Below are 12,873 nucleotides of genomic sequence, written 5' to 3' on the forward strand. Positions count from 1 at the left end.
AAGAGAAATATTTCTTTCTAAAATATTTCTCTCTAAAAAACAAATATTAAATCGTATTATCGCGTTTCACTTATGTTATTCAAAATACACGTTAATTTAAGTCGTAGGAAAAAATTAATAAAGAGCAATGATCTTTAATGATTGCGGCCACAAAATTTTTTATTACTGTTATTTCATGATTATTCTTATTATTACTATAATATTTACGACTCAATTCTATGTGACCATGAGAAATTTCGATAAATTCTATCTACTGATTACGAACCTCGTATAGGAGTTCCACAAAAGTAGCATTCGCAGCGGAGATAGTGTCTTAATCATGATGCTCGCTTCAAAAGGAAATTGGCTAGTCACGCTGGGAACAAAGGTCGCGTGTAACACCCCCATTGAAAGATCTTTTTTCTCAAAATTATCATCTTCGAGAATTACGACCACGACGACGAATAGGCCGATAAAAGTAACAGATAATCATTTTGTGCGCTTATTAAAATAAATGTAAATTGTACCGCATCGGATCAAGGTCTACCGTCGCCGCACCCCACTTAAAACGTCACTCTGGCCAGTCGGGACAAAAATAAAATATAAACGTAAAAGAAATCATAAGTCGCTACAATTAATATCCAACTGCCCGCAATAAGCTCTCTCTCTATCCTTTTCAGAATCCCCGAACATGAACACGATTTATCGCGTGGAAAGGGAGAATGATAAGAGGAAGGGGAGAGAAAAGAGAGAAAGAGAGAGAATACGAGAGCTCGATTTTTGCGACGTTTTTGCCGCACGGCAACTTTGTTATTGATGATCGCGCGATGTTGAGTGCATAGAATAAAGAAGGTGGGCGTTTCCACCCTCGGTTATTTCGCCTCGCGAATCCCGCGCAACGATCTCCGCGCCGCAAACATTTTTCACTTTACGAGATTGTTGCTTGCGAGGCGCAGCCTCAGAGGTAGTAACGTCGCCGCGATTCGAAGCCCGTACTCGCCGACTTCGTCGTCTTGTAAAAGTCAATATTTATGAGGGTGCTAACCACCGTCATCGCTCATCCTGACTCGTTAACCGGCTCTTCGCCCCCTTTCCTTCCCCCCCTCCCCGCGCGGCTTTGTGTTTACATCCGAAGGACAGACATCCTCTCTTTATTGTCAGCCCTAAAGAAAACATGTCCACACGTGGCTGGATTCTGCTGCCGTTGCTGCTGCTGAATGCGACTTGGTACGTGCCTGGCCTCCGTGCCAGAGATCGCATTCGCTTATTAGCGCATTCGTATCCAGCTACTATTTCAGATCGCATTTTCAGAAAACAATGCGAATAATTTAGGAAAATTAATAGTATCTTGATAACATATTTACAATTAAATTTTCATATAAATTATAATTTAAATATTGTATATTATTATTTTTTTTAATAATTTTTTTATTATGTACTTGTTATCCTCTAATTTATATTTCAATTTAATTATAATATTGTATTTCGATACTATATTTCTATTTTAAATAAAACAACTAGATTGACGCATGATCGTATCTGTTTTTCTCGTTATTACGTACGCCCACTTTCTCTAGTTTCCGATATTAAAATATCAATAATCTCCAAGTGATAAACAAATAAAAATGAACGACTTTCGTGTATTTAATTTCATATATGAGAATAAATATTTTACCAATGGCATTTTTATTCTCGTTCAATTTTATGTAAAAATATTGCCTTACCAAAACTTTAATTTGAAGAAGTTTAATTCTACGTATTTATTATTAAATATTCTAAGTATTTAATATTAAAATTTTCAAAAAGTCAATAAATAAAAAAAGGAGAAAATATTTGATCAGATTTATGGTAGTTATGAATTTACATTCGGTCATTCAATATTTATCACTTTCTCTATGTTTCTCCTCTTTTTCTCTCTTGAAAAAGTTATAGTTCACACTATTATAATTATAACGGACAGAGCAAGAAGCATTGCTTTACATATAAGCAACAGGTGTGAATCAACAGGTGTATGACAACAGGTGCGTGCAAAGTCAGTTCACGTGTCGCCATCTTTCATTGAGCTACTCAACGCGCCTTTCGTTCATGTCTACTAGAGAGTCCGTCGATAATAACGCATATTCAGTAACGTATGAACCATAGAGAGAATCCTACATTTATATTTATTTTTTATATTCGAAAAGAATATAAAAATATTTTTTCAGAATATAAAAAATAAATGTGACAATTTAAAAATATTCTTTCAAAGTACAAAAAATATAATTAAATCGTAAATGATTCAATTTTCGTTTCAAAGCTCTTATGACCTCGTATAACGCCACGAATTCAGTATATCGAATTTGTCATCTAGCAGAATTATATTATTGACTTACCCTTTGGCAGTGTACCGCACTGACTCGCGATAGGTCTGTGAGAGGTTGAAAGATAACATCGTGAAATTCGGGATAACTCCGTGCCAACGGATGTGCGTACAATTCTTTAGCACTGCACAATGCTTCGTGATATTCTTCTTCCGCATGTAACAACTTCTCCGTGGCTCTGTACCTTCGATCTGTATCTGTCAAACATTACCATTTTCTCGTCTTACAATAAAAGTTTATAATCAATTTTTTAATTTAATTTTTTTTTATTTTATTTTTAATTTAATTTAATTTAATTTAAATTTAATAAAACTTAATTCCTCTCTCTTTTTTGTTCTACATAATCCCTCAAAATAAAAATAAAGTTTTTATGAAATGTAAAAAGATTAATTACCTCCAATTGCATCGTATTGTCGGGCAAAGTCCTCGATAAGTAATACTTCGCCGTGTAGAAGGGCTACATCGGCCGCAGGATCGACCTCGGCCCTCGAGCCTGCAAGCAACAATCGAGGCCTGCACACTCGATATTTCAGAAGTATCGGAGCGACCACAGAAGAAATAGCTCCGGGCGACGAGGCTGACAACTGCAACAGATGATAAAAAAATTAAATTATCGCACAAGAAGACTGCATCAAGAAATTGAATACTTGTTGTAGAATTTATTTAGTAAAACTTTCTTTATACTTTATATTATATATATTTCTTTAAAGACTGATTCATCCAATAGAAAGCTCTAAAGGAATGTTCTAATTACGCGACTGCACAGGGGAACGATCACCTTATAAAAAACGTCAGATGTCGGGCAGACATTCCATAACTTTGCACGATAGCCTCGACCGGCTAATCCCCGAAATCTTGGTTGCTACGGTAAGAAACACGAAAACAGCGCATAATTAAAGCGTGCGGTATTTACGGTCTGGCAATGTAAGCAACGGCGCGAAGGGGAATCAGATAAATAATAAGGGTCCAGAAATCTACATCAGGCAAAAGACCGTACGTCGACCTTTCGTCGACCTCGCGATCTGACTTGTGTATTGCATATGAATATAACTATGTATAATACGTACAATCGTAATTCGCGCGAATTCTTCAGAAATTCCAGCATTTTGAAGGCGCGGTAGAAGTACAATTATTTTCTTACATATCTGCAGTATATCCGCAATTTAATGAACAAAGGACGAGGAAGTTGTCAGTTAAAATCCACTGCCCATTAAAGTGCAAATAAACTTTTTCTTACATATCTTTAAACGTACACGTACTTTATATCATTCAAACAGATAATTATATCAGACATTAAGAAGGCTTACACACACATTTAATATAATGTTAATATAGTGTTTATCTAAGACCGTTTTTCCCTTTTTTTTTTAATATACGTTGATTAAGATATTTTAAAGCTTTTCTCCGATTTGATAGGAATGAACAGAAATATATAAACATAATCTTTTTAATTAAGTACATATGAATATAATACCACGAAGCGTATTGCCGTTAAAAAAGCCGTATTAATTAGCGCGCGCATCGTCAAGCTGCCGTTGTAACGGAATGAGCGTAATTTTCTAATTCCCCTAATTCATGTACACGTTAAGTTTTCAAGATTCAACCGTCGACACGTTCGACGAACTAAGAATGTCGCGTGGGTTTACATTTTTATGTTGGAAGGAAAAAATAATTATACGTTATTAGTATCTATTAACTATATTACGTAATAAAATTATTTTCTAATTATTATATTTTTATAGAAATCTGTTATCGTATAGCTGTATAATTCTTTTTTTTCAATTTTTGACAAAAATTACCGATCAATCTTAATTTCATGAATTATGCTTTAAGAATAACGATAACAAATTTCAAAATCTTTTCATTAAAAAAAAAAAAATCTATGCAAAATAAAAAAAAACCACTGTTAAAATATTGCTTGCTAAGTCTGAAACATTCTCTATAATCGCCAGTCATTAATGATTCCCACGATACTAACGAAAGTGTCGGTCATCCATGACCCCAATAGCATTGGACTTGTTAAAACGATGTAACGACAATGAATCATCAGTATGAGTTCGCATTTGCAAAAAATTGAAGTATACATTTTCTTATATGACTGAACATATTTATTCAGTTATTTCTGCCTCGCAATCCATTCAGTTTAATTGCATAATATATTATACTTAATATTTCATTTTACTATCAATATGCGAGAATTTCTACATATTCTTCAAGTATAGTTCTTTTATCTCATTCATATACATATATAATATAATATGCGCGTAACTTTGTTCTTTAAATTTTTTTTTTTTTTTTTTTTACAAAATCTTTTTGCTATATACCTTCATTCTTTTTCTCTGGTGATATAAAAATGCATTTATTTCAGGATTACCTAAATCATATTGATAAGCGAATCTGCAATAATTGGAGCGATTCGTCTTTCTCGCTGGTCGCATAATTCAGGTCATTAAGCTTGTACGCGCGATGTGATTTAACGCGCGAAAGCGGGAGAGAACGCGTCGTGGCGCGCGAGATTACCGAATCTGCGGCTATAATACACATCGTTGGAAGATTCATGGCAGTCTCTCAAGGAATAATGTCCAGCACACGGGATTCATCGTTGTTGCATTTATGCGAAGAACGCGTTATCCCTCCCCTGTAGCGAGCACATGCGCGTATAGATACTCCCGATTGGAGAGAGAAAGAGGAGGCCGCACGCCCACTCTCACTTTTAATAAACCCAAGCCGGAATCGTAAAGCTGAATCTAAATTGCATAATTATACCGGTCTATATGTGTGTATGTGTACATGTGTCTCTTTCATTATAATATATCTTACTCACTCTTTTCCCGTCTCTCTTTTTTCGCTCTTCTTTTTATCCAGCAACATTTTCTTAACTCTTACCTATTCTCTTTCGACTTCTATTCGATTCTTTTTCTGTCGCGAGCAAATATCAAAAGAATAATATTATTACAAATCGATTACCGCGAATACTGCATCTTTTAGGATTTCAAATATTACGATAAGCCACAAATAAAAGATAAGTAATGCTCTTTAATGCCCGTATAAAAATGCGTAATCAAAATTTCAAATCAAGTTTAACGGCAATATAGAGAAAAATATAAAAAATATATATTCACAAGAAAGCGCATATTTTATTATTCGCGTGAATAAATTTTACTCATTACTATTAAACAACCAAGTTGCTGATAGGCTCGATTAAATTATCTTGTTACGAACGTGCGCCCCATTTAAAGATCAAGTTACAGCAAAATGGAATAAAAGCGCAGTGATCGATCAATAACCAGCAGTCGCGGCACTTTCACCGGTTTTTAAAATTAAATCTGAATTTCAACAAGATTGTTGATATCTTCTTGGTAAAAATATTCAATCCAAGTTACTAAGAGAAAAAGAAAGAGAGATAGAGAGAGATAGTAACTAACGATGAAAGCAAATGCGACGATGCGGCTCATTTGGCCTTCCGGTTGGCCGGAAATGACTCTCTTTGAGAAAGATTAACTCTCAGAATTTATTTTCTTCCTGGCATGAGAGACATCGTCTCTTCGTCCAATTATTCAGTCGAGTGATTTCGCTTGCACGAAACGCGGCAACTTTGTACTTGCATTCTTCCCAGCCGATATTTCGCAAGGCTCTTATCGCAAATTGAAAAGATTTGCAATATTCGCATCTCGTAACCGTTTGAAAGAAGACTATATTGTTGCAGCGCGCCATACTTATCTATCCGCAAATCCGTCGCCGCCATTCATCGTATCGCTCCTCATTGTTTGATGAATCATCCGATCGATGTCATTGCACTTTTTCCATAATGTATCGTGACGATCGATGCACCGTATATTTCATGTATGTAACAAGCGCAAATCACATATACACGGCACAGAATAATCGACTATATCTCGTAATGTAAATAATACGCGCGCTGACACGTTCGCGAAATATTTCTGCGACTATATGTCTACATGTTCTATGTGTAAACCGATCAAGAGTGAACTGTACGAACTCGTTTATTGTCTCCTTGCTCGCGAGACAGATGATGAATTTCTATCGGCTGTGTTAAATAGACAAATACGTGTGTATATGTGTGGTGTCTCGTTCGAAACGAAAAGTGCATGCACAGGCATCCTGTCCCTCCCAGCCTCATTACGAGACAATGAGCGTCATTACATCGATCACAGGCCAGGGCATTCTGCCGAGGCGGAAGAGAACGGACTTGTATTTCGCGTGTAGTGCGAGCAGTAGCGGATTTAGAACACCCAGCATGTTTAGACCCTTAGCAAGATATTGTTAAAATAACCTTTTTAATTATTTTTTCGCAACAATAATAAAAAAAAGAGAAAAAAACGTATTAAAAAAACTTTAAAAAGGCTCTAAATTTTCTTTAGCTTAATATAAAATGTGATGTGCATGACTCGATTAATTAAATTACTGAAAGGCAATGTTAGTTGCCTATTTATAAATATTTACTAAATTAAAAATTTAACAAAAACGAGTAATTCTTAAAATAAATCTCTCAATGAATGAGATCTTAAATGACCGCTTAGATCTATCGGTGAATACGCTACTGAAGTCGAGAGAAGAAGTCGAGCAATTAATTCAGCAGATGGACTGCAGAAAATTCGCTCCGAGAAACCACTAATCGTCTTGTGCAATCAAGATGTATGCAGATGTTGCAGCAGACTAAACGCTTTGTGATACACATTTTCCATGTGTATATATACACGTAAAATTCCCTTATATAACGGAAAATTGATACGAAATAAATAGAATAAAACGATGGGACTCCATTTATCAAAATGTCAAGATAGTTCGTCTAACGGAAATTCATATAATACGGGTATCAAGCTCACCGCTTATCTATGATTACAATTAGAGAGACACTAAAGCTTTGAATAATTAAACAACTAAAGATTCAGAAAATCTGAGAAATTATGTTCCTTTATAATTTTGATGTTATTGTGCTACAAATGTATTTTATGTAGGATTATATTTTATATCTCATACGAATGGGTTAAAAAACTTGCATTCTATATTTATTACATGATTATACAACTAGCCTCCTGCTGCTTGCATAAGTTGCTTAAGCATTATTGCCCGTTACTAAAGTCAAATTTGTCACTTTAGTAAATCATATCTCTGATGTCATTACTCATTCAGCCACGCCGGAGGAGAATTACAATAGACTGATCGCGGCAGATGATTACTCGACTCGAGCGTGTGTCTAATATATATTTCATAAACATTGTTTGACTGATTTGAGAGTCTTCTTTTCTCTAAGAAATATTTCGCTATATCATTATAAAATTTAATTTAAACAAATTAATCAAATAATTAACTATACAAATAACTATAAAATTAATTTTATAATTCTTTTCTGATAAATCAAACTTCCCTAAACAGATTTTATCTTAAATAAAGAAAAGTACATCTTTAAAAACGGCAAAAAACACTCATGTTGCGCTGTACCTCCCAGCACAAAGTTTGAAATTACTACCAAGAGAACAGCAAAAAAAATGTTCATGACGATGTATATATGTACATATGTATGTACAGGTTGCAGACCTCGCCCATGCTAGAACGACTCAACAACTGATTCGTCGAACTGCGCACCTTTCGCTTAAGAATCGGAACGAATCGCGACTGACCACTACGACAAGCAAAACAACTATATGCGCAAACAAGACGAGAGATCTCTTTTGGCCAGAGCAATCGAGAGCGCGAGCGACTGATTCGTGAGAACGAGCGTGAATGAAAAATCGTCATTCAGCACGCGCAACCGATTCAGTCGCGCGAGTTGCATTAAACATACACGATCCTGAAAAGCGTCCTCCGTATTGTCTTTCTTCTATGAGAGAATTTCCACGAATGTGAAATTCTGCGTTTCAAATGGCGAGCGTGATCAAAAAATCGATCAAAAAATCATTTTGTGTGTAAAAAGATCTATACGACAAGAAAATTCAAGGATTTATGAAATAAAATATTATGTATCGTATACATGTCACAATTCTGTCATTGTAAGTCCAGAATATTATGAGAACTATAATAACTCGAATGAGTTTCTCCTGTACTACAAATCTCACTAGTTAATATGCGGAAACTTTACTACGCGAAAATAATAAAGTAACCTTTATTCTTCTAGGTAGAAAGCTGTGACCTGCAAAATGAGTGACAGGAAGCGCGGATTCAGCGGAATTTCCGCTAGTTAAGTTTCGAGGCTAAAGCTCTTAATGACACTGTTTACGCTTTATGTGATCTAGACGCAGGAGCATAAAAAGCTTTCACGTTGCGAATAATATGTAAGTCATTAAAGTATAAAGCAAAATTACAAGAAAAATGCATTAAGAGAGAAAAATATATGTATATTTCTTATCTATACCATCATATTTTGCTCGCACGAGTATCTTTGAAGTATCATAAAAATTTTCTTTTTAATGCATATACTAAAAAATATTTGCATGCAATTTTTCGCTGTTAATTTTATTATTAACAATAAGAGTTTAAATTGCAATAAATCTAATATAAGCAAAGATTTATACTTTAATCTGATAAATAGCAATGAGAATATATTTTCGAAAACAATAGAAATTTTGCCAATATTTTTGTGTATAATTCTTATAACAGCTGAGACAACTGAGCTAGAATTAATTTTATCTAGGTACACACTATAACCTCGTTTTTAAGGACACACGAAGCCCTACAGGCAATTCTCCTCTCAGATCATCACGCCGTGTCTGCTATCTTCCTGCACTAATGGCAGTCGCGAGATTAACTGCGTAAACAGCTTAGTTGCGAAGGCGGTGATTATCTTCATGATGATGATTTCAACGTAGCCCGGATTGGCAAAGAGTTCCGTTTACGTCTCGGATCGTCCATGGCCACATGATTCATAAAAGATACAGATCATCGAGAGAAAAATGTATTATTTTTTTTCCTTTATTAGTCTGTATGGAGTGACCGCAAAATCGTTTCACCCTCTAGACAATAACGAGCGAATACATATTTCTGTGTCAAAAAAAAGATTATCATAAGATCAATGAACAAATATTCTTATCGTGCAAGTAAACACGATTTATAATTGATGTTATGATTCTACTGATCAATATTCAAAAATATTGTTTACTATAAAAAAAAACAAAATTTTTCACAAAATTTGAAATTTACCTAGCGCGTTATATGGCAGTCATTTATCGAGTTATACAAATGAATATTATAAAAATATTACGCTATACTGATTTTATTATCAACATCTCGGCAACACGGCGTTTCTTGGTCCACGAGAGAAATGCGCATTGCGAAATACTCGATTCTCGATTAATCCAGAATGGAGAGCTGTTTGATTGCTTTAGCGGATCATGGCGCGTTGTGGTCTCACACTTAAACGTCATTGTCCATGCCGATGATGCACTTTCGACATTCGCGTAAATCTTCCGCGGTTATGTAGCCGAGAACAGACGTATACGGCACGGCGTGTCTAAATTTGCTCGCCCCAATGGCCAGGGGCCACTGATCTCTATAGACGTAAGCGAATTTCCTCGAAACGTCATTTCGAAGCGCGGTTACGCGCCGTTGCGTCACGCTATACATACGCGATCAAAAATAGATATTTCGCGCAGCCGATAGCTCATAAAAATCTCATCCTGGCATATGATAGGTCCCATTTAATAGTTATGATATAGTATAAAAAAATTGAAAATATAAGATGCCTATTTTTTGTCTTGACTATGCAGGCGAAAAAAAATGATAAGAAAATAATCGTAAGAACATATACACGTAGATCATAAATAATAATGGAAATAATTTACATAGATAAATTAAGATGAATTAAAAGATGATAAGTTCTAACAAAATGCATAAATTGTCCAGAGGATAACATAGTAAAAAAGGCACGCCTACTGCTCCTCTCTTTAGGTCACCAGGACGATCCTCTCTGAGCGAAAAAAAACGAGACGAATGCGCCAGCGGCGGCAAGGACGATTCGCGTGGGTGGTTCGTTCCACGTGCGTGCGTGGTGCCGATTTAACGGTCGCGGTTTTGCCAACGAAAAAAGAGGAAGAATCTCTCGGGTGATAACGGACTAGTTGATTTTTCATGTCGACTCATGCATCGATGGTGGTAAAACTCTATTACAATCGCGATAACGGGAACGATATACGAGCGGTTTGACCTTACGAATCACCTCATATAAGGTATTAACCTTATACGTTACTTTACCATTTAATTATGAAGGCTACACGTAGGATGCGGCAAAAATATTCGATATATTTATCAGGTGTGTAACATAATCGCGAGGTAAACTGCTAATCAGAACTCTGCGTACGTTAATTTTATAAGACAGTTTTGGGTAAACAACTTTATCCGAGGAATTGTCGTTACTTTTGCGCACTTCCTTAATTTAGATTTACAGCTTTACATTCAACGATTTATTAATCTATCAAGAAAATCGTTAAAAATTATTTATTATATTAAATATATTATTATCTAAGTATAATTATATGAAAAATATTCTCAATTGTATTTTTGCAATTTGATTCGTACAATCTAGTTTTTAATTCGTAAAAATTTCTTATCTTACATAATCTTTATATAATGCTGCATATCTCGGATGAAGTTGTTGGGGAAAATCGATTAAGAATGTAATGATACTGGCGGTGGAAAATTGAACAAATGCGAGATGAAGTCTTTCGTTTAGGTGGACTGCGGTGATATTGTTATTTCGTAACAGCTTACGCGGCTGCAATGCAGAAGAAGCCGAGTATCTTCTTGAAGTAGCGATAAATTTCCATCTGCTTCCTAGACGGCAGAGTGAAGTAGCTATTTAATGCCATGCACAGTGCGTTGCAGCTGGAATTGCACTGCAGAGTTAACGGCCTGCGATCTCTCGATGATGATGATACGAAAAAAGCATCGAACGCTTATTACGCGTACACGTATATTTCGCGGTTATTATCGCGCTAGATCTCGTCATTGACAACGCGAGGAATCTCCAAACGAGCCCGAGGTCAGCGCATCGGCATTGAAACGATAAAGTCGACCGTGAAGTGGAAATTAAGAAAGATCGTAACAGAAGATATTTTGCGCCGATAAAGTCAAGCCCAGAACTTATCGCACGGCCTTGTCTTCTTTTCCAGATACTTTCTTTACGACCGAGAACTGATTGTCTCTCTTTCGTTCGCAACTGCTCGCAGTTGAGACGATCCTCGCGAGGCAAGAGTCAGTCAGCGTCGTACAAATATTTGCCGATCGTGAATGGGTAAGCGTAAAAAAAGTTTCGATGGGTTGCACAGAGCAACTTAAATAAGCCAACGTTAGAGCGAAAGACTGACGTTGCGTGCATGGAATTTGGGAGCTCGTTAAAGACATGCGATTTTTACGCACGCGTTTAAAGAAGATATAATTAAAGGCAAAGAGCGCGCGTTCTTTGTATCCGTTCTGCCTTCGTTTATATTCTTCGTTTACATTTCGTCATCAATGCCGAGAGAAATAATCGACAGAGAAATAATCTTTTTGTAGAAAAACCTATTATTATCTTAAACGGAGGCAAGAATCAACTAAGAGCAAAATATTGTATATTCAGGTGTATTTCGATACTCGTATCTCCCCTGATTGCCTAATAATACATTAATAAACGTTATATCAGCTTCTGTTTCTTCTTTCAAATAATTATAAATACTTCAAAAATATATTGGAATCATATTCAAGTCATGAAATTTCAATTAATAATTGATAGTTTGATTCTAATTAAAGTAAAAGTAAAGTAAAATTCTAGATTAAAATTTCTCATATCTTTATATCAAATACAAAATTAAATCTTATTAATGTAAAATTTATTATTATTAATTCACTTGAAGTTTAATATATTCTCTAAACACTTTCACGTTACATAAACATTTGTATTAAATATAACATAATGTAACGTTTAACGTTCATCTTTGATATACAATAAGCTCTTAGTGCAAGAACGTGATACGATCGCGACGCGAACGCATAGGAAGAAAGAGAAAGCCTATTGAGCCTATCGAACCTACACGAGCGTAAAATGAAAAGTATGGGAATTTACACGAGGCTGACGCGGCGAATTATACACGTAATATCGCAACTTATTAAATGTCATTGTCCCCACAAGCGCAATGTACTTTCCGCTTATTTCCCCCTCCTCTCACATCCCAAGAAAAGCAATATAAAAACATATGTATTTTTTATGCATGCAGAGATGAAATCGATTACACATGCGCGAGTAATTAATCCACTGACACGGAATGTCAATGACAGCTTTATTTATTTCCTGGTTTAATGGAAAAAGAGGAAGGTCGTAAACAAAAGTGACATTATATCAACGCATTCTGTCTCGATGCAGCGGCGAGTTCAGAGGAACTGTAGTCTGCGTCAAGACGTAATGATGAAGTGTATATAAATCGACACGAGAAGTTTGTTTCGCGGACGTTAATTTTAATTACTCACCAATACACAAAGTCTCCGTTGCGGATTCTCGAAAATTCTCTTTAAAAGATATACGCATGCACGCATCTCGCGTCTTTAT

The 12,873-nt window shown here is 35.5% G+C and overlaps 1 protein-coding gene across 2 annotated transcripts in view; it reads right to left on the reverse strand.

The window, feature by feature from the left end:
- The window catches only part of LOC126854902 (rho GTPase-activating protein 20-like), a 166,440-nt gene that overhangs the window by 129,554 nt on the left and 24,013 nt on the right, over window positions 1-12,873 (reverse strand). For both annotated transcript variants that reach the window (XM_050602067.1, XM_050602066.1), the window contains exons 2-3: window positions 2,734-2,923; window positions 2,352-2,536 (exon numbers count right to left, since the gene is read on the reverse strand). In XM_050602067.1, coding sequence (XP_050458024.1) covers window positions 2,352-2,536; window positions 2,734-2,923 — 375 coding nt within the window. The remainder of the gene's footprint in view (window positions 1-2,351; window positions 2,537-2,733; window positions 2,924-12,873) is intronic.

The sequence above is a fragment of the Cataglyphis hispanica genome, chromosome 15, assembly GCF_021464435.1.
Source record: "Cataglyphis hispanica isolate Lineage 1 chromosome 15, ULB_Chis1_1.0, whole genome shotgun sequence".
Classification (NCBI taxonomy): domain Eukaryota; kingdom Metazoa; phylum Arthropoda; class Insecta; order Hymenoptera; family Formicidae; genus Cataglyphis; species Cataglyphis hispanica.